Source organism: Microtus oregoni, unplaced genomic scaffold, assembly GCF_018167655.1.
Source record: "Microtus oregoni isolate MIOR12 unplaced genomic scaffold, Mior012 000012F_ref0000307, whole genome shotgun sequence".
Lineage (NCBI taxonomy): Eukaryota > Metazoa > Chordata > Mammalia > Rodentia > Cricetidae > Microtus > Microtus oregoni.
Genome location: NW_024543071.1, coordinates 10,636,594 through 10,660,392, shown reverse-complemented (window position 1 = coordinate 10,660,392; position 23,799 = coordinate 10,636,594). Strand labels below are relative to the sequence as shown.

General features: G+C 39.9%; 1 protein-coding gene across 6 annotated transcripts in view; it reads right to left on the bottom strand.

The window, feature by feature from the left end:
• The window catches only part of Sorcs1 (sortilin related VPS10 domain containing receptor 1), a 507,727-nt gene that overhangs the window by 170,710 nt on the left and 313,218 nt on the right, over positions 1-23,799 (bottom strand). For all 6 annotated transcript variants that reach the window (XM_041661119.1, XM_041661120.1, XM_041661121.1 and 3 more), the window contains exon 4: positions 11,727-11,885. In XM_041661119.1, coding sequence (XP_041517053.1) covers positions 11,727-11,885 — 159 coding nt within the window. The remainder of the gene's footprint in view (positions 1-11,726; positions 11,886-23,799) is intronic.

Genomic DNA, 23,799 nt, shown 5'->3' with positions numbered 1-23,799 from the left:
TGATAGAAATGGGTCTATTTTCATTCTTCTACAGGTTGACATCCAGTTATGCCAGCACCATTTGTTGAGTATGCTTTCTTTCTTCCATTGTATACTTTTGGCTCCTTCATGGAAAATGAGGTGTTCATAGGTTAGTAACCACCTGTGTTTTATCAGATCACCATGGATTAAAGTTAGAATTCAACAACAATGCTACCCCCAGAAAGCCTACAAATTCATGGAAACTGAACAGTCAACTACTGAACCTTACCTGGATTAAGGAAGAAATTAAGAAAGAAATTAAAGTTTTCCTGGAATTCAATGAAAATAAAGAAACAACATACTTAAACTTATGGGACACTATGAAAGCAGTCCTAAGAGGAAAGTTCATAGCACTAAGTGCCCACTTAAAGAAAACAGAGAAAGCTCACATTGGAGACTTAACAGCCCACCTGAAAGCTCTAGAAAAAAAAGAAGCAGACTCACCTAGGAGGAGTAGAAGACTGGAAATAATCAAACTGAGGGCTGAAATCAACAAAATAGAAACACAGAAAACAATCCAAAGAATCAATGAAACAAAAAGCTGGTTCCTGGAGAAAATCAACAAGATTGACAAACCCATATCCAAACTAATCAAACGGCAGAGAGAGAATTTGCAAATTAATAAGATCAGAAATGAAAAGTGGGTCAATTTCTTTCAAATCCTCAGGAACAGATAGATCAAACTGTTCTGGGTAGCAGTTGCCAATGATGATATAGCCTGCTTAACAAGGTACCCTCATTGAACACAGGCCATCCCTGTTTGCATATGATGGCATTTCAGCTTGAGAATTTGTTTTATAAACAAGGATCAGGGTTGACATTTACTGAGCTCCTTGGTTTCTACTCTAATTGTCAGATTTTAGTTTGGATACTTAACTTATTTACATATGCATGAGAGTAGGAATCAGCTCTCTCATTGGGAAATTTCAAGCACAAGGAAGTCTTGCCAAATCAGCATGATATGGCAGACCCAACTTACTGCGCAGAAATAAGCAAGTGTCTTTTTACTTAAAGCAGCACCTCCAGCAAATGCACTGGCCTTAGGAAAATACCAATTTTGTTAGTGCTTATACAGAAATCATGGGAAAATTGTTATTCAGTTCGAGCCCCACTGGTCTTCTATCTTTATCTCACCATTTTGACATTAAGAGGCTGCCTATGCTATACAAAAAGAAGTAGAATTACTGTAGATATCAATAGCTTGATATTTAATGGTTCAATGCCATTTTAATCAATAATATTTCCCAAGCACCCTGCCCTGCTTCATCTGGGTTCTAGTCATTGTAGTTGCATGGTTGCTTTTACTGAATGACTGAAGAGGTGCTCTCCAAAAGCTGTTCGCACCTCACACAGTGGAAAGAGGTTGCTCTGTGGTTGGTCCTGTCTGGGGCTCATTCCAGTTACAGAGCTGTAGCTCTATTTTCACCTAGGTCTTAACTGTGATCCTTCAGCATCAGTAAAGGGCTAGGAATGAAGCAGGCCCCCTACACGTAATTATGTGGATTTCTGGCTATCATAGCTTCAAAACTGGTGATGCAAAATCATGACATTTGTAGGAAAATGGATACAAATAAAAGTGTATATTAGTTGTAAACTAAAGGATAACTATGCTATAATCCACAGACCCAGAGACACTAGGTAACAAGAAGGGTTCATGGGGGGACACCCAGTTCTCCCTGGGAAGGGGAAATAAAAGAAATTTCCTGAGTATATTGAACATAGGTGGGGATGGGAACATGAGTAATTAGGTTGGGGAAAACAGGGACAAGCGTACTGAAGGAGACTACTGGGAAAGGGGGAGGAGCATTTCAGGATCAGGTAAAAACCTGGCCCAAAGTAATCTCTAAAAATCTACAAGGATGACCCCAGCTAAGACTCCTAGCAATAGTGGATATATAGCCCAAACTAGCCACCTTTTGGGACTGGATTGGTGTCCAGCCCAATTGCCATCAGAGAAACTTGATCCAGAAACTGATGGAAACAGACACAGACCCACAGCCAAACATTAGGCAGAGTTCTGGAAATCTGACAAAAGAGAGGAAGGAAAGATTGTAGAAGTCAGAAGGTTCAAGGGCACAACAGGAAAATTCACTCACAGAATCCACTAACATGGGCCCATAGGGGATCACAGAGACTGAAACAACAACCAGGGAGCCTGCATGTGACTGACCTAGGTATTGTACACGTATGTTGAAGTTGTGTAGCTTGGTCCTCTTTGGCACTCCTAATGGGAGAACAGGGGTTACCACTGACTCGTTGGGACCCTACTTCTTATCCTGGGTTGGCTTGCCTAGGCTTAATGTGTATGGAGGTACTTAGTCTTACTGCAACTTGATATGCCATGTTTTGTTGATACTCATGGGGAAACTGCTTTTTCCTAAACAGAAACAGAGGAGGATTGGATTGGGGGGTAGGAACAGAGTGGGAGGTGTGGACTGGATGGACTGGGAGGAGGAGAAGGAGGGGAAACTGCATCCAGGACTAAATACATAAATAAATGAATAAATAAATAAATAATTTTAAACGAAAGAAGAACATCATGATGTTATCTGAAATAAACCATACTCAGATAAACAAATGCTTCAGGGTTTCCTTCAGCAGTAGGACCTAGATTTCAAAATATATTTGTGCATTTATATGAGTATGTGTGTGAGAGAGACAGAAAGGGGAGAGAACAATTTTTTTAAAATGATTTATTTAATTTTAAGCTAATTGTTGTGACGGTGTTAGATTCCTGATCCAAACTGAGTTACTGACAGTTGTGAGCTGCTATGTGGGTGCTGGGAGTGTTTGAACCTGGGTCCTCTGGAAAGGCAGCCAGTGCTCTTAAGCATTGAGCCATCTCTCCAGCCCCATGAGAACAAATTTTAAATTTAAATATAGTTTGATCATGTTCTTCTCTTCCCCTAAGTTGTTTCAGATCCTCTTCCCCTGACCTATTCAACTTTAAGTTGTATCTTAAAAAACAAACAAAATTCCAATACAACAACAAAACCAAGAAAACAAAGCAAAGCCACTCTCCAAAAGAAAAATGAAAACAAAAAACTACCAAACTGTAACCAAATAAAAGCATACACACAAAAAATTGTGGACCAATTATATCTTGGTCAATTGCTCTTGACCATGAGGCCTGTCCTGGAGTGGTTGACATACCAATGTCACTCCATGGGAGGAAACTGATTTTTCCTCTCCCTTGGCTAGGTTTTCATACATTCATGCATTCATTTAAGGAAAAAAAATAAGTTGTGATAAGATTTAACAAAAACTATCACAATCAAGTTAGACAAGGCAAACCAACAGAAGAAAAAGAGCCCAAAAGAAGACATAAGAATCAGAGACCCACTGGGTCTCACACTCTGGAATCCCATAAAAACACTGAAAACTGGAAGCCGTAATAATATGCAGATGATCTGGTGTGGACCTGTGTGGTCCCTGTGCATGTTGATTCAGTTTCTGTGGTCATATGAGCTTTTTGCATGTCGATGTTGAGGCTTTTGTTTTCTTTTATATCCCCCCTTCCCTTCTGGCTCTTATGCCTTTTCCACCCCGTCTTCTATTGGGTTTCCTGAGCTCTTGGGGTGGGGGGCGCGTGTTGATGGAGACATTTCTTTTAGGGCTGACTATTCCAAGGTCGCTCACTCAAACCAGGAAAGATCACAGGGAAAGCAGGAACTTGGGAGTGGCAAATAATGAAGGCTCTTTCTCGGCTCTGCAGAGAGATGCCCTAAGATGTATTTCAGGTGAAATATTCTTTAATAGCATCAGACTCTTCCACTAGGGGAAGGTGGCTAGGAGATCCAAGAGCACCGTACAGAACAAAGGGGGTACCTTACATTTAGTGAAAGTATTAGAAAGATATAAGGCCATGTTAACAACTGGGCCAAGCTCCTGGAGTACGATCAAATAAAGGGCAAAAGAATAATATGAACAAAGGGGTCTAGACCATGTCGGGGGGATACCCACAAAATCAGCTGACCCCAGCTCGTGGGAGCTCACTGATCTAGACTGATAACTGCTGAAGCTGCATAGGACTGAACTCGGCCCCCTGAATGCAGGTGACAATGGTGTGGCTTGGGCAGTGTGTGGAGCCTCGGACAGTGGCACCAGGATGTAAACCTGATGCATAAATTGACTTAGTGGAACCCATTCTCTATGAAGAGACACCTTGCTCAGCCTAGGTGTGGAGTGGGATGGGGAGGGGCAGGGCTTAGTTCTGCCTCAGTGAGAAGGGCCAGGCCTATCTGAATTCCCAGGGGCGTCCTTACCCTCTCTGAAGAGCAGATGAAGGTTGGGGTGGGAAGAAGCTGGGTGGGACAGGAGGAGAGGAGGGGGGAGAGGAGAGCTGGGATTGGTATGTAAAACAAACAAACAAACAAAAAATACTCCTCCTCTTGTCACATCCCACCTTGAGGCTGCTGCACGCTGGCTTAGTAACTTAGGGAAGGAACTAAATCAGATATAAAGAGTGGCTGGTCCTTTCCATAAGGGCAACAGAAGACAGGACTGACATGGTAAAAACGAGAATTAGGCAGAGTGTGGGAGGGGATACTGGAAAGGCAATGAGGCAGGCACGTAACTGAGAACAACGTATAAGAACACCTTGTTCTGACAATACAGCTATGCAATGCATTATTTTATATATTAAACTTAACATTCATAAAGGCCAAAGTGGTACAATATAAACTTATAAACAAAATAAATTATGTACTACAAAATTGCCTTAAATGCTTTGTCTTTCAGGTACAGAACAGATCAGTCATTTGAATGCAAATATTTTAGCTTGTATAAGCATGTATTCATTGTACAAAATAATCAGTTTCATTTTGACATTTTCATAAATGCATAAAGACTTTGATCTGATCTGCTTCAGTGTTATTCCCTCTTGTCTCAACTCTCCCATTGCCCCACCTTCCCAAGCGATTCCCTTTTCAACTCTAATGTTTAAAAACCATAAAACAAATTAAAATCTTCTGATTAAATTTTACAAAAATGAAAGAAAATGAAAAAATAAAAGGAAGAAGAAACAATAAAAAATGACTTGGGGACCAATTCAGGGTAGTTGATAGGGTTTCTTTATACACCATAACACACATCTTAAAATTTTCTGAGTAAGTTATAAACACATGTACATTTTAAAATATATATTTAAAATGACAAATGAAGCCTGATTACTTCTCCCAAATAGCCAGGAGGTCTGGACACTGGCCCTGTCATCCCATGAAGCAAGACAGAGGCTGAAGCTGCATGCTGCATGCTGCATGCTCCCTGCACCTTTGTGAATTCCCATCTGCTCCCCACATGCACACTGCCCAGCCTCTGTCCTCTTCAGTTCGCTACTTGTCCGAGTAGGAAGACAGTCCCTGGCTTTGGTGGGTTTTGGATGTATACAGCAAAGGGATAGCCAGGAAACGCTTGAATTGAATGAAGGTCAGTGGCAGGAGGCCCTTGTCTGCAATTGCCTGTGGAGGGAGGCCTTGCCAGGCAGGTGAAGAAGGCAGGAGTCTCTACAGAATCTATTTAGCCCTGTCAGCATTCATGTTGACTCTGCAGCACTATGGGGCATTGTCCCCTTAGCAAATCGCTCCTCCAAAATAAGCCCTCACAAAGAGGCTTGCTCCTCCTGGCTGAGGTATGTGCACATTCTTCTGCTTTGCTCCTGTTCCTCTTTCTCTTTTTTTCTTACAGTCACATCTGTTCTTTGTTTTCTCTCGTTTCGAATGTTTCCCAACACATCATGTTTAGTGAGGTGTTTAAGACAGACTGAGAGATGCTGTTGGAGGCTATGTTTTATAGCACAGTTTGTACACTAGTTTATTGCCAAATTAAAATAAAGATGTAATCTGGCAGCCTCCGCCTGCTGCCAAGGCTTCCTTGGGAGGCTTCCTGTATTAAGGAAAGAAAGTCGAGGGAAACAGGCATTAAAATAAGGGAATGTATGCCCATTCTCCTGTCTGTCCTCTTCTCACACACATAAAAAGTGGACAAAATGTCTTTTCTGCTTAAGCTGCAGAAATAAACAAATGGTACAGAAAAGAGCAGCACTCTCAAGTCCCTATAGTAAATGCAATAGGATTCTTCATATTGTCCACAGTGATTCAGCGCAGTAAGATATCTAGGGGTTAGGGCTCTGATGACTAAATTTGATGTTATCTTAGAAACCACGAGATTTCCTAAGGGTATGTCATCTCATAGACCATTGAGAAATTGAGGGATCATGTCCTGTTACAACATGAATTCTTTCTATGAATTCAGACTACTTCCTTCACATTTTCAATTTGCATCTTTTGTCCTTGTCAATCATTTGTGGAATGCATAGAATGGTGCACGTCCATTCAGTAGAGCATCATCTAGGCAACCATATTAACTTGATGTGCCAAGCAGTCTGCGCTAAGGGATGAGAGAGTTGGGAAACATTATCTGTGGATACAATTATTTCAGTGTTTCTAGAACCTATTAGCATTAGAAGCAGTGGTCTGGGAAGATCTGGAAAAGGTACTTTGTAGCCTATACTATTAAAAAGCACCAATCAAAATAAATAAAATAAAGTACTGAGTAGCTTACCAGGTAAAGGTAAATGCTTCTTGCCAAACCATATTACCCAAGTTCCATTTTGGGAAAGAAAAGAGGCAAAACCCACAATTTGTCCTCTGACCTCCACATACCTGCCATGGCATGAACATGGATAAAAACACAGCAGTACACAAACACATATACACAGGTACACACACACACACACACGCACACACACACACACACATATATATATGTATATATATATACATATATATATATATATGTAAATAAATTTAGTACAATTATAACCAAAACATTGATTTTTCACTTTGTCCTATAGACTAACCAAAACAAGAGTACGCTGACATCTTGCCTTCATTCTGTGTCTCTATTCTAGTGTGGATAATCTGTTAACTTTGCACACATTCATGTTAATCCCTCAAGGAGTGGTTGTCTAATTATCTTATGTTCCTTCAAGGATGAAGGTGCAGGTAAATCACCACCCTAAAACCTGCAGTCGCTTTGGAGTCTGGGAACAGCAGAATGAGGAGGGACAGGCAGCTTCCTCTCTGGCATTTATTATCCATTATGATGAGGTTACAACACAAATCAGAAGTGACATCCTGAGAGCCATAGTGATCTCTTGTGACAACAATAATTAGGGCATTTTGCGACTATCTTGCTGAATCAGAACTGAGTTAGTGATCAAACAGTGCACACTTTGACTATGCTTAAATCTGCATATTCCTACCTCTTGCCCTAAATCTCCTGTGTCAAGCCAAACTAAATATCGGTAGGCAAATATGAATTCAGGGTGACTGGACCCCTATGTATTTGGTTCCCTCATGACGTGGGATTCCCCTCTGTATGTTGTGAACACAGGAAATAGAGCAGGAAAATCCTTATAAAATCCCATTCATAATCATAATTTTCTTTTTCTCCAATCAGTTTATTTTTGAAAACATCTACTATACAACCACTGAAATACTTGATATCCTCAATATATTTCACCATCTAAGTAAAAGAAATATCCTAAGCTATGAAAATAGTATAATCCTCTTAATTCTGAGGAGGACATTTGGGCATAAAAATGCTCCAAGGTTAAATAGCAGCTATTCGTTTGAAATTTCCATTGAACTGGTGGCCAGTAAATCTCTATCGTGTTCCAGAAAGAAAATAACAATATGGTCAACAGAAGTCTTTGAGGGCGGTCTAACGCTCACATCAAAAGCCTCCACACGGTGTTTGTGCACTCAGTACGATGCACAAAAGGGCATCTCAGACCTCTTGGGCATTCTTCAGACCACAGCACCTAATCCTCCTCTCAGGGTCTTAAAAGTCTCATTTCTTGAAGGACAGAAAACAATCAATGTCATAGAAACGAGAAAAACAAAATCTCTGTACATTTAGAAGAAAAGTATGCCCCAAAGTACAAAGAAGATAGGAAGTAAGGGAAGAGGGAGGGGCAAGGACAGTGCTCTTAAACAAGCTGTATGGGTGCCAGCCCCTCACCACGGTGTTTTATAGGACTCAGTTCCTTTATGTTTGCTTGAATTTGACATGAAACTGCATCCAGCAGATGGAAAGCTTGCTCTGGGGCTAAGATCTTAGCTGAGAGCTTGGCAACAGCAGTACTAGCAGCTGTCACAGAGAAAAACTGATGAACAATACTTATACACAAGAATAAATGTTCCTCTTTCCTAAAATTCACAGATGCTGGCCAACCAATGCCAACAGGAAGATCTCCTTGGTACCCAGAGCTGCATCTTATAAGTTCTAAAAATTCCATGGTTTGTAAGTGATTGCCAGAACTCTGATACCAGCATCACTGACCCCACCTGGTGGGTCACAGGCCCTCTTCACTTAACTCCCAAGAGTACCATTGAGTTTTCAGATGGTGCCAGATCACTTTCCGTCCAGATAATGCCATGCTCCTCACACCTTGATGTAAGTCCTGAGACACTGACATCTTTCCAGTACTCTACACACATCAGCAGATTGTCTAGTCCCACCACATAACTGATTGATCCTTGACTTTCTCTTGCAAAACCAGAGACAAAAGTAGGAAGACTATTTCTGTTCACATGTTCACTTCAAAATATCACTATCAAAATTTCATGCAAAGGTTTTTTTTTCTATTGTTTCTACAACATCCACACATGAAATCAACTGAAATTTTCTTATGATACCATTTGTTGGATCATCTGATTTTGAATTTCTCACATTATATAGAATAAAGATTGATCAGGATTCTTTAAGCTCTGAAAGCAAAGGATTCATCAAGCCTATCCTCATAAACCTTTGGTCTAGACCCTCACATAATCTTAACTCATCCTTACATTTCTATGTTTAACCCTAGAATCCATAGTTCAGAATATATCAGCCCTGACCCAACTTTTCAAAGGCTTTAAACTAGGGAGACAAACAGCCACATTTACCATTAGACCAAACCATGAACATTAGGATCACCTTCCACAAGTCTAGTGTATTATAGTGAGCTTTGCCAATGTTCTATTTTTTGATGGAAATTCTACTCTGTAAATACTACTTTTCCAACTTTATAAAATTATTTATTTGTGAATTTCTTCTTCCTCTATTTAAGAAGAAAAAGTGTGCTCCTTATCAACAGGTTTGTCATATTTTTGCTCTACTGGAGTAATTTCTTATAGCCTCTAGAGGTTATAAGCCAAAAGGTCACCAAACCTTTATCATCTGAACTTTGGTTATTAAGTTCATATAATTTTTGTAGCCACTATGGTTGTGCATCAGTTGGTTCCCTGACTTTTTAGAGAATGTTAGATTAAGTCATATCTATAAATCTTCTAAGTCTGTATGAATTAAAGCTTGATGTCATTTTCTGTAAGTCAACACTTCAACCAAAAAAAAGATGAAGAGTCTAATACTATTTTCCGTCACATGGAATGTGGACCTGCAAAAAACATAACTAGCTATACAAACGTATTTAAGAAAATGCTTTATTTCAAAAGAGCAGCAAATATTGCTCACTATAAGTGGCTGAGTTGGGACCTCTGCCTAGGTGTCCTCATTCCTCTGGGGCTATCTACTTGTTCAGAGTGATTATAGAAAGCATGAAGTACTGGGTCCTCAGGGGCTACATTTCAGGGCATCTCCTCTAGCATAATTGCAAAGGTGTTAATTTTCACTTATCCAAGTGAATCTGCCCTGCACTATGCCTCAGGCATCATGGGGTAAAATTAACTTAACTTAGAGCTGAATAAAATACGATAACAGTAGATTAAATGGCAGACACCCCAGCTCAGTCTTCACATGATAATTACACCAAACACATGGCGGCTCAACTCCAGGCGCAAAATTGAACGTTGTGTGAAAGTGTATCCAGGTTAGTTAAGAAGAAAAAAGACTAATGGTAAACCTTTCCTGTTTTTAGGCTTAATGTGAGTTTTATTTGGTAGTAGGGCAGTATGAATACAACTCCAATTCTGTGATGCTAGTTTGCTTGCTTCAAAATGCCCATATCACTAGAGACCTTGGGAAATTGCTTACAACCTTTCTTTGCCTTTAGGGAGAACCCCAAATATTGAGACCAGCCCAAACAAAGAAAACACCTGTGTTCCAGTTTTCTTTCTGTCAAAAATATAACTTCAGGAAGAATGAATGTATTTGGCTTACATTTTCGGGTCACAATTCATCCTTGAAGGAAGTCAAGCTAGGATCTATAGGGAGAAATGCCTTCTGGCTTACATTTTGGCTCACTCACTGGATCATGCTTAGCTAAATATCTTATAGAGATCAGGCTTACCCTTCTCAGAGAAGAGACTGTGCATGGTGGAATTGGCACACCCATATCAATAAACAATCAAGACACTCTCTTACAGATACAGATACAGGACAATATAATCTTAACAATCCCTCAAGTGAGGTTCCTTCTTTCTAGGTGACTCTAGCTTGTGTTGACAATAAATCTATCCAACACATTTAGTATCTCCTCCAACTAAAGGAAACCCAATATTTCTTTAAGAACATGTAATATGTAAGCTATGATGCCTCTCAAAAGAATTTTCAGATGATTTTGTGGAATAATAGATTACATAAAAAGAATGCCAGTATCTCACCTGTTTTCATTTGAATTTTTATGACTCAAGTTTATCTCATGTTTACCTACATGAATAATTACCTTTTCCATTACAAGTTTACTTGTCAATTTGGTAGCCTTATACTCTATGCAGCTGTTTAAGTATTTTAAAGACAAAAAAAGCATGTATTGATATAGTACATACATACAATAGATAATAGATGTAGTACAATATTTATGGGGCATACAAACGCAACTGAATACATGTGTAGTCCAACTTCATCTAATGATTTAGAAGAAGTGGACTTCTTCCGTGTTGCTACCAAGTGAAGGAAATCTGTAAGATAAAAGCCTAAAGAGGATACTGACCTCTCAACATCTTTCTCACTTTTTAAAAGTCACCTAATGGTATTCTGAAGCCTTAGTAAAGTAGCTGCTTTTTGAGGTTGTGGGTAAAGCAATAGGTCTTGAACTAAGAATATGATCATTGATTTAAACTCACAAAACATCCTCAAATTCCATGAAAATTGGTGCCTCCTAAGTCCTTCAGCATCTGTTACAGTGCTGAAGGTTGACCAAGTTGTGCTAAAACTTTTCTCTCTTGGTTTTGTGGAACTTTGGCATGTGAGGTTCACCAAGGTGCCCTTAGGTTACTTCCCAAAGAATCTGTGGTATTCTGGACTACCCAAGTCTTATGTTTTTGCCCTAGTTGACAGGGGATAGCAGAGTTTGGCCTATGCCCCTACTATGATGGACCGATTTTCTAGAGACCCAAAGTGAAGATCACTCACTTAGGAACTGGAATCTTCAGTGCTATGAACTAAAATGCATATTTTCATATTTTAGGTGAATTAGTTCAGATATTTGATGGAAAGGTGGCTAACATGGCATCCAAGCTTTATACTGTTTCTCTACAAGATTTCACTTGATATCTTAACTTTCTTTTGTATATTTTTTCATATATTTGCATAGTTGTGACAAGCAACCTGAGATGTTCTCGTGCACAGAGTTCAGGCTACTGCACAGAAGAGAAAAGGAAAAAGAAATTATCAGTGAGATGATAGTTCCAGATGGGTAACCAGTGGCCTTTTCCGGGACAGGTGTGCACCGCTGTGTGAAGCATGGCAAGTGTGCTCACCTTTTGGTCTTGACTGTATGCCAGGATCCAGTCTTCCTGCTTCGGATGGAAGAGCAAACTCTGGATGTAAAAGTTCAGCCGGTATTTTTGATAGGTTGCCCCTTCATCTGAGCTGATCAATAAACTGCTCTCAATCTCCGGGTCCGTGAGTAACATAATCTGCGGGAAAGCAACAGAAAGCGAAGCTTGCAAATTACAACGCATGACACTGAACTGGGCGCCATACCACACTGACACAAGATACACAAGGAAGAAGAGAGGCTCAGCCACAAGGACCTGCACTCCGCAGTGTTGATTCTCCTACCTCAGACAATGCTTCAACACTGTATTATTTGACAAACACAGAGGAACTAACTGGTCAGAAAAAGGAGATAAAATAAGAAGACCATACTCTCTTCCCCTTTATAGGACTTTTTAGAAGCTGTTTTCTCTTTTTGCAGCTATTTTTTTCTTTTTCTTTTTAAATGAAAATTGTATTTTTCTTATTTACTTATGTGCACCCATGCATGAGCTATGGAACACTGGGGAAGGTCAAAGGACAGTTTTCAGGTATTGGTTCTTTTGTTTTATCATGGAGATCTGAACATTGAACCCAGATTATCAGGCTCGGCATTAAGCACCTTTACCTGATGAGCCATCTCCCCAGTTCTTTTCTTTCCTTTTTTTTTCTTTCTTTCTTTTTTTATTGATATTTATTGAGCTCTACATTTTTCTCTGTTCTGCTCCCTGCCTTCAATTCTCCCCAAGATCCCCATGCTCCCAATTTACTCAGGCGATCTTGTCTTTTTCTACTTTATACTTCCCATGTAGAAGTATCTATTTAAGTCTATTTATATCTATTTAAGTCTCAGTTTGTATCCACATTGTTGTCTAAATTCTCTGGGATTGTGGTTTTGTAGGCTGGCTTTCCTTGCTTTATGTTTAAAAACCACCTATGAATGAGCACATGTGATAACTGTCTTTCTGTATCTGGGTTACCTCACTCAAAATAATGTTTTCTAGCTCCATCCATTTTCCTGTAAAATTCAAGCTGTCATTATTTTTTTTCTGCTGTGTAGTACTCCAATGTATAAATGTACCACATTTTTCTTATCCATTCTTTGGTCGAGGGGCATTCAGGTTGTTCCCAGGTTCTGGCTATGACAAACAAAGCCTCTTGGTTATAGCCCTTCCTCATGATGTAGCTCATTCACACTTGGTCTAGGGGAAATAAAAGTACCAGGCTGATTGTTTTCTGTGGAGGAAAGGAAGACATATGAGCATGGGCCCAATTCTTTGCTTTTCTGCCTTCATGTCCTATTTCACACCCACAGTACATTCTGCTTTTAGTTTGAGCCTGTGAGCCTTGAATCAAACTCTGGGCTCTTGAAATTTTTCTGGTGTATAAAATGAGAAAAGATAAGTTTTTTAAAAAATAATTAATTAATTAATTAGTTTAAAAAATTAATGGAACATGAGTCATATCTCTGACTCTGGATGGAGACACAGCATTCTAAACAATCCTTAAAAACCCGTAAGATTTTGTCTACCCATAGGCTTTCTAATAAAAACAAAGACAACTGTCCCTCCCTCTTTAAAGTTAATCCAAATGGTCCTATTAATCACCTGGACAAGAAACGCTCTCTCAGGAAGTTGTACATTCTATAGAGCTTAGAAAACAGTTATGGAGCCTGCTTAATCACGACGGTTGGCACAACAATCTCTAGCCATTGCACCTCTCACTCTTGAGAACTCCCACTTCAGTTTGTAATAAACACATCTAAATTCTACACATGATCTTGAGCTAAGCGTTTTCCAAAATGTGTTTGCCATATTTCATCCTTACATATGACCACAGGTTGAGCATGCACAGGTATGTGTTCCTCAGCAGCCCACCCTCCAAATTCTCTTCTTTATAGATATGCATTAGCTCCCCAGCATTGCTTCAGAAATAACCCCTGTCCTGCGAAGCTGTAACAGGCAATGCATCTTTCTGTACACTGCAAGTTCTTGGCATGCTTTTCCTTTTGCCTGCATCAAGATGCAAGCCCCTTGTGCTGGGGTACAATTAAACCCACCTCCCATGATAGGGTGAATTACTGGCCTCAGGTTGCCATCATTTGTAAATCCATACATTGGTCAGAGCTCCCTGGTAGGCAGTATTTCCACCTCAGAATTTTGGTTGACAAAAAGTGACTTCCTTTGTTTAATAAGATATTAGTGGACCCTGACTCTGGAAAAGAATTAATACATGATGAGAACATGCCTCAGGGGGACCTCTTGTTCAGGAGGATGAGAGCCAAATGGAGCAAGCACAATAGAACCTGACACTTGCATACACCTAAACCATTCGGTCCTCAGTCAACTTACATGCTCATTCATGATCAATAAATGGCTAAAGTGTAAGCCAGTGAGTGTGGGCATGGCTGCTGGTTGCACAGCAATAGCTTGCTGATATACCTGCACACTGGTTCTAATACCACACTTCAAATGAAGAATCACCTTCATGGGGAGCCTGTCTCCTTGACAGCCATGAATTATGTCTTCAGAAAAAGAATATTAAGGCATATATTATTTAATTCCACTGCTATTTTTACTTTCTAGATTGCTGTATTATTTATTCATTTATTTTGCATCTTCCTTTATATATTTTACTGAAATGTAAGCTTTACAAGAGTCAGGGTATATCTTTTGCTCACAGGTGTATTCCTAGAAGTTAGACTAAATTCGCCATATATTATACACTCAACAGATATATGCCAAATGAATGAATGAATAAATGAATTAATGGATGAAAAGGAGGGGATGAGGAAGAAAGGGAGGAAGGGAATGAAGGAGGGAAGGGGAAAGAGAAAAGAAAGGAAGGAAGGAAGGTTTTAAAAGCATTCTTGTAGACTTGGAAATGTGCTTCTAAAAGTTTGCAAAGATATGAATGTGAGCTTCACAGAAAGCATAGCTGGACTACTTCTCCATCTTTTACCCAGGGGCTATAAATCTGTGTAAGCTCATAGCTTCAGGTGCTTGTTTTGCACTCTCGTTAGGATGCCTACCCTTGGCCAGAGCATTCTGAATAACGCAATAGAAGCAAGATAAATGAGCTGCCTTGAGAACTGCTTGTTTTCTCTCATTTTCTGCCTCTAGGAATATGTGATGAAGTACCTCATTTCCAACTCTCTATAGGTCTCCTTGGCTCCATCAAAGTACACACCTAACACTTGTTGACAGCCTGCCTTAACTCTACCCATTGACTTCTTCCCTGTCAACTTATTGATTCGTTTTCTCTAAGCCTGGTTCAGTATGAGAGATGTGCTCAATGTATGGGTATGTGATGGAGGATCACTGCAGTCTGGATTTATCAGCAGCCAGGGGAGGAAGGGAGGATGGGAGAAGAGAACAAAAGAAGAAGAGGGAAAGGATGGAAGAATTAGAAGACAAAGAGAAAGGGGGGAGATATATTGAATCATGATATAAAGGGCCAGAATGCTAGACAAATACAAACTCCTCAATTGGAAGGCACTCATTTTGAAACCTAATAATAGTTCATGGCACCTTTGAAAGTGATATGATGCCACCACACATGGTACAAGTTGTGCATAAGAGACCCATTGCTGGATTCTGTTGCTGCTATTCAGGACGAACAAGGTTCTTTAACATTCCTCTTCTTCTTGGAGAAGACACAAGTTTTGAGAGGAGTTCTTTGGTTGTTGGCAAAGGAGAAAGGTAGGAAACATGCAAAATCGAAGTCGGCTGTCCTTCAAACAGCATGAAACACTGCCTACTGTCCCTAAATTCTGACAGACGTTATGAGTTTGTCTACCTCATGTTCACCAGACAACTTCATCCACTTGATGACTGATGTGGGGCCATCAGGTAATCTGCTAAGAACAAACTCACATGGCTTCAATAAAATCTATTGCACACTATAAACGAGGACGTTTAGATGACTCCTAACTGGACAGGACTATTTCCAGAGGATTTCATATTTATTGGGACATTAAAAAAAGGCTGTCGTATTTCAAAACACAAATATGCCATCAAATGTTCATACCGCCTTGTGTACCTAACCACAATGGACAGTAAAGTGTAACAACCTTTTGTCCTACTGCCAAAACGTTATTTTCATGATACTGTGAAGAGGCCTGGCTTTACAGTCATCGATGTGTAAAGCCAGGTGATGTTCCCCTCACTTTGTTGCTTCCCAGTTTCCAATTAACAAGAATATGCTCTGTCTTATCATTTCACAACCTGCTTCCCCTAATAAGGAAATTTAAAAAAATACAACTCAAATTAAGACTACAAGATATCCCCAAGTGAAAGTGATTGTTATTTATTATTTACCAAAACTAGATTAATATGTATACATTCTCTAAATTCACCAGGCTATTGAAACTATGTCGTATCCCCCTGTAAATTAGTAAGAGCCTGAACTATTTCAAATAATTTTTAATTCATGGATATTTATTTCCATATAGATAAATCTATGAGGGATTGGGGCTCTTATTTTTTTGTCCCTCCAAAACCCATCTTCTCTGTTCAATATTTCCCTGAAAGCTAATACTTGGGAATTTGCATGTTGAAACTGTCTGGAGGGTAGGTGATCCCCTGTAAAACTAGCAAGTCTGGACCACAAAAGCCACTTTCTGCCCACATCTCTCAAAAACCATGTTAGTGTGGATCTGTCTTTGTTTACCTACTTTTGTTTTCATCATCCTAATGCAATCTCAATATGTGTGTGTATAAATATATATATATAAAGTTATATAACTTTAATTTCTTGATCCATACCTATACACTAACTACATCATAAAGTTGATTTGTATTCATATTTTTTATTTAAAATTACAACCTCTGCAATTTTGCCAAGGGTTCCAAACATACAGGTAAGTGCAAAATTTAGACCTACAAAGACAGTACAACATATTTTAATACTTTAATCACAACCTTCAAATAATTAGGCTGTACTTAGTGCAGTGATTGGAATGCCATGCATCCTTAATGAGTTGTTAGATGATTAAGGAAACCTTGCTATTTCAGCCTTAAATTCTCTCATGATTTTGCCTCAAACGAACTGAGCTTTGTCTTCCTTTTTTCCCCAATTACAAAAAGTAAATAAATTAATAAGTAATTTAGTAATCAATGTCTACATAGAAAATGTTTAACATATATGGAAAAATTCATAATGAATATAATTCAGTCTTCAGACGTAGGTAGTGTTGCTGGTCCAAAATAAGTTATGTCTCCTCAAGAAATTGTTCAAAAAATCTGTATTTTCAAAATGGTTACATTCAAACCAATGAGCTACTTTCCAAAATATCAGATTGCACTTCTCATTTTTACATATTTCCCTAATCATTTATCTGTTATCTGTTTAATTAACTATCTATTTAGATTTATTTATTTATTTGTGTGGGGTGTGTGTGTGTGTGTGTGTGTGTGTGTGTAGAGACCACAGGACAATGATAGGTGTGTCTGTTGTTCTCTACTTTGTTTTATGAGGCAGTGTTTACATGGATCCTAGAGTTGTCAATTAGGTCAGGCTGGCTGGGCTGCAATCCCCTGGGATGCTCATACCGTCACCGTCCCATGCTGTCACTACAGGTACAGATGGCTGACTCCAGCTTTTAAGACAAGGGCCAGCAATCTGAACTCATATCCGTGTGCCCATGCAGCAAGCAATCTTTCCACTGAGCCATCTCCCCTTAGCCTGCATTTCTTTACACGTTACATGATTCTTGCCGTCAACGAGGTCAAGATGGCTCTCTACCTTCTTCTGCCTCCTCATGTGTCTTCAAAGGAGTGGCATGTTTAATCTCCATTCTGGCTAATGAGGTAAATAGGCTTTCAGAAGAACGTTTCAAAAGTCATGAATCCTATCTTTTTCACACTCTCAGCAAGCAGCTCTCTGGGGAAGGCACTCTACCTGAGAAAAACCTTATTACGAAGCAGGTCCATATACTTTTGTGAGCACACTGATGAATTTACAAATGAATAAATGAATCACTTAATAAGTGCCTTCCACCGAACATAACCCAGGGGTTCCTGCAGCATCGGGATTTCAGGTCTCTCACAGTCTCTGCTGCTCTGCTTGGACAGTAGCAGGATAGACAACAGGAAGAGATTGCTCTGAACGGGAGTAATTATTCTATGTTCAGATGGACTCGGGGTGATTAGCACCCATTTACCTAGGCCTTATGGGGTGTGCAGACATGGTACTGACTGCATCTGTGGATGAATTGTTTTCCATAGGAAGTCAATAATTGCAATGCCGGCTCCTGCAATCCAGCTATAAGCAATCATTCATCATCTACTTCAGAAGGAGTAAGAAACTTTATTTGCTTTTCCTAGAGGTGACAAATGGACATGAAATACAATTTATAGATTTCAAATACATCACTTCCTTCTTCCTTTAGTAGTATTCCTTCTGACAGCCTAGGGTAGTCAAAAATTGAATGTGGCCCAGCAAGATTGCTCATTGGGTAAAGGTGCTTGCCATTAAGCCTGACTACATGAATGCGATCCCATAGTGGAAGAAGACAATTGATGTTCTCTGAATACCATATGTGTGCCCTGGCATGTGCTTGTCCAAAAACATATGCACACAAATACAAGAACTGTCATAAATTTAAATGCATCTTCACTCTTTGATTTGTTCTAGAATCACCATATGGCTCCATGACACAATTTTCAAAACTTGGCAGACAACTTTATGATCCTTCCAGGCATCTACAGTGGTCTCAGTTGCCATGGAAATGTTACTATTATGTAGTTTTATGTTGGGACCAGTGAGACCCCAGATCCTGAATTTCTTGTAATCCCCTGATCTGAGTGCCTACTGCTGCTCTGAGCACGAGACCTTCAGGGGTTCCTGATGGCAGGAGAGTGGTTTCTGGTGGGCTTGGCTGGGGCGTGGCTATCTCTATATAATCTGCCCCTGAACACAATAACGGGACCATTCTTGGGGAACTCAAGGATGGCCCGTATCGCTGTCTCTCTGTCTGTGTGTGTCTGTGTATTTTAACCTCCAGCCCCCTTGCCCGAATCTCGCAAACTGGGTGCCAGCGCACAGAACGCAGACACGGGGGCGCTGTGCGCGGCAGTTTTACAATCTTGTTCTAAGTATGTTGCTTTGTAATTTGACCATTTATCAGCTTAGATAAAGCTAGGCTAAGAAGGGGAATATCGCTATTTCTGGGTATATATTTTTCCATCATTGCCTTGATCTTAATGTAGACAGCGTTCAGTTAATGTGTTATGCATGAATTGTTCCTTTGTCCGCTGTTTGTCATTTCTAGGCTGGACTCAAGCAGTGGGAATACAGTTGCTTCTGGGGAATATCATTCTTGCTTCTCTCCAGCCTTAGCTCAGCTGCAAACGGCCACATCACAGGTGTATAACCAATGAATTTCATAATGACCCTGAAGATGACAAAGTGGGAAAAACAATCAATAGACACTCTGCTTTGTTCAAGCACAAATATTTTTCTCTACAAATGAAACAAGAATTTAGTTGCAAGCCTCTGGCCTGGAAATTAAAAACGAATTAAGCAAAATGTAATCAGAGCAAGGAAGTAATTTGCTGACCAATGTGGGTGGAAAAAACTGTCTATTCCCAGTGTGGGATAAGCACCATCCTCCTCTCTAGCTGAGTGTGAGGACAATAAGTGTTCATCAATTGACAGCTCTTTGTAGGACAGTATTAGTGAACGTTACGCCAGATCCCAGAAGGACCAAGGAAAGAAAAGTCACTGAAGCTGAAATAATAGTGAAAGAAGGGGAAGGAGGTGATTAAATGAAGAAAATCTCAACCACATATGCGTTGATAGAAGAGTCTGTGGTAATACAGCAGCAATACAGACACTAGTCCTATATTCCATTCTCTCAGCCCAGTGAAACTTGCATAATGCACCATCTTTGTTTGTTAAAACAAAACAGTGCAATTTAATGCTAAGAGATGAAGACATCATTTTTGTAATAGGCCATCTACTTGTGACCTGAGAAACTGCTGGGTAACTTTGCCATTATATTCCCAAGTTAATTCTTCGAGTTAATTTTATCATTTTTCCTTTTTTAAAAATGAAATCTGAAATTTTTAGGAAAAAAGGAATTTTAAGCAGCACACATAGTCCTTCTCATGTCTTTATTGTTCATGAAAAAAGCCTTCCAATTATCATTACACGTAACAATAATGAGAATTCTTTCTGGAAATGCTCAATAGTGAAACTAAATGAAAAGATTTGGGTTACACTCCTGGGAAGACAATTCAAGGAAGAGAATGATATACGACACCCAAAGTTGGGTCCCGTGAGATAACTGTTAAGCAGTCCCCTCCCTTACACTTACAGCATCCTCATCCTAGAAGAACATGTCTCCATGAGTCTCTGCTCCCACTGCTGAGGACTATGCAGGCCCTCTACTAAGGGGATGCCTGGACATATACAGCCAGGGTAATGAGTAGGGCTGACCATGCATGCAGCATAGGTTTGTCGTGAAGAAGAGCTAGTACTACATCTGATTTTGTCACCATGGAGGTATGCCCTACTTACTGAGAGAGAAAAAAGGTGGTTTTAGGAAAGAATATTAATATTCCGAAAAACTGGGAACTTTGTCATATACACTGGAGTAACAGTTAATGTCAGAAGACTTGGGTCCAGAGACCTAGATTTGAAATTTTTCTCTGTCAGGTGTGTTTGTGGTGCTCTGAATGTATAGCTCATTGAATATTTTGGGGCCTCTATTGCCTCTATAAGGAGAGCGACAATAAGTAGGTTGATATTCACTGAGCATGAACTTTGCATGGGGCATCATGCTATGACAGAAACAAGTCAATTGTATTAAAACTAATACTATCTCGGATAGACCTTGATACCTCCGTTTGACATGTAAGGAGATGGGGCTCAGAGCAAAGAAGTATCGTACTCAGTGTCACACAAATAGTCAGCAGTAATGCCGTCTATGGTATACACTGCTCTTATTTGTGTGAGCATCCACAGAGCCACCTCATAACGAGTGGTAAAGTTACAAGTGTATTTCTGATGAAAGAATGGAAGAGAGGAAGGAAAGAAGGAAGGAAGGGAGAGAGGGAGGGAGGAAGGAAGGAAGGAAGGAAGGAAGGGAAAGAAAAAAGAAAGAAAGAAAAGTAAACTTCTAGAAAAGAGAGCAGAAAGGAGGAAGAAAAAAGAGTTTAGGATATGGGGGATATAATATTACGTAATGAGACACAGAGAGGACAAGAAGAAAGTGTATCCAAGGTTATAGGACACTCAGAAACAAGATGTTAACAATTGCATAGTATTACCTCAAAAATAAGACATTCCTAAAGCAAGGAAATAGGATCCTCACTATAGACATTCCTAAAGAAAGGAAATAGGATCCTCACTATAGACATTCCTAAAGCAAGGAAATAGGGTCCTCACTATAGACATTCCTAAAGCAAGGAAATAGGGTCCTCACTATAGACATTCCTAAAGCAAGGAAATAGGACCCTCACTATAGACATTCCTAAAGCAAGGAAATAGGGTCCTCACTATAGACATTCCTAAAGCAAGGAAATAGGATCCTCACTATAGACATTCCTAAGGAAAGGAAATAGGATCCTCACTATAGACATTCCTAAAGCAAGGAAATAGGATCCTCACTATAGACATTCCTAAGGAAAGGAAATAGGACCCTCACTATAGACATTCCTAAAGCAAGGAAATCGGATCCTCACTATAGACATTCCTAAGGAAAGGAAATAGGGTCCTCACTATAGACATTCCTAAGGAAAGGAAATAGGATCCTCACTATAGACATTCCTAAGGAAAGGAAATAGGGTCCTCACTATAGACATTCCTAAGGAAAGGAAATAGGGTCCTCACTATAGACATTCCTAAAGCAAGGAAATAGGGTCCTCACTATAGACATTCCTAAGGAAAGGAAATAGGACCCTCACTATAGACATTCCTAAAGCAAGGAAATAGGATCCTCACTATAAAGTTCACTACCCATCTCCACTCATGTCAGGGTTCCCACAGAGGCCATGGCCTCCTTTCTTCTTTTCTTTTAAGCATTTTTCTTTTCATGAATGATTTTATGTTTTCTCATGAAAATAGGTAAGAAACAACATAAACAGACATAATAAGCTTTGATCAAATGATAGCATAGGTAACAAAAGAATCTATTCTTAAAGAAGCAGATGCTATGTTCATCAGCAAGTCCGATTTTATCCCAGGCTTTTTCAGACCCAGGCCAGCTGGCCTTGGTGAATTCCCGATAGAACATCCCCATTGTCTCAGTGTGTGGGTGGACCCCTCGTGGTCCTGAGTTCCTTGCTCGTGCTCCCTCTCCTTCTGCTCCTGATTTGGACCTTGAGAATTCTGTCCGAGGGAGCCTAGGCAGTTTGGATGCTCACCTTACTAAACCTGGATGGAGGTGGGAGGTCCTTGGACTTCCCACAGGTCAGGGAACCCTGATTGCTCTTTGAGCTGATGAGGCAGAGGGACTTGATCGGGGGAGGGGGAGGGAAATGGGAGGCGGTGGCGGGGAGGAGGCAGAAATCCTTAATAAATAAATAAATTTAAAAAAAAGAAGCGGATGCTAAAGCTGGTAAGAATCATTGTGGTATAACTGGTTTCCTACAAGATGTGTCCTTTGTGTAATTTACATATGAAGAATACAGTCTCGTTTTGCTGAAGACATGGCTATTATTGTATAAAACCACCAGGAAATATTTAATATTGATTAATGGTTAAGATTTGGTTTCTAGCCATAAACCAAGGACATTGAGCCTATAACTAGTGATCCTAGAGAAGCTAAATAAGGAGAACCCAAAGAAAAACATATAGGCATCCTCCTAAATATTAACCTTCAGCAAGCGATGAAAGGAGACAGAGACAGAGACCCACATTGGAGCACAGGACTGAAATCTCAAGGTCCAAATCAGGAGCAGAAGGAGAGAGAGCACGAGCAAGGAACTCAGGACCGCGAGGGGTGCACCCACACACTGAGACAATGGGGATGTTCTACTGGGAACTCACCAAGACCAGCTGGCCTGGGTCTGCAAAAGCCTGGGATAAAACCGGATTCTCTGAACATAGCGGACAATGAGGACTACTGAGAACTCAAGAACAATGGCAATGGGTTTCTGATCCTACTGCACGCACTGGCTTTGTGGGAGCCTAGGAAGTTTGGATGCTCAACTTACTAGACCTGGATGGAGGTGGGGGTTCCTTAGACTTCCCACAGGACAGGGAACCCTGATTGCTTTTAGGGCTGAGGGGGGGGGGGACTTAATTGGGGGAGAGGGAGGGAAATGGGAGGCGGTGGCAGGGAAGAGACAGAAATCTTTAATAAATAAATAAATTAAAAAAAAAAGATTGTATTATCCAGTTTACAAAATCTAAGCACAATATTTTAAAGGGAAATGTACAAGTTCAGTGGGCATTTTTATTACTGTCACCATAGAAACCAATTAAATACCTTGGGAATACTTGAGCTACCTTTAAATTTCCAAGATTACTGATTGCCTTTTTTTTTTTCAGATGTAATCAGGACACACTTCTATGATCATTCCAAACCCCAGAGTAATCTCTATTTTCAATCCCCAAAGATCTATAAATGACAACAGGCTGCATCATTTAAAAATGTTAGCTGCTCTCAAAGGGAACCATAGTGATGGAAGAAACAAGCCTTTGTCTTTTTCACTCACAGAAAACTTTACTAGGATTGATGTTCACTTAATGATGAGAAATTTCTTTATTGCAGTAGACATGATAAAGGCAGGTGGAGTTGGAAAGATATCAGTATACTGATAACACTGAGTTAGGTGAGGACAGCACCATTTTTTGAAAACTCTCCAAGTGTGTGCTCGATTTTAGTTTGAGTAAATGTCAAGTTGAAAGTCACGAATCTGAGAGAAAAGGCCCACATTAATAAATCAGTTCTGAAAATCAGCCACTAGAATGTACCCACATTCTTCACCCCTTGCTCTGGTTGCAGCAATGTCTTGGTAAGTGTATTTTAGTTTTACTTATATTAATGCACCGTGGTAAAGTGGCAGATATACCGGGGTGTATTGGAGAAGATTAACGAGGTTTCAGCCGCATGGAGCTTTGCTA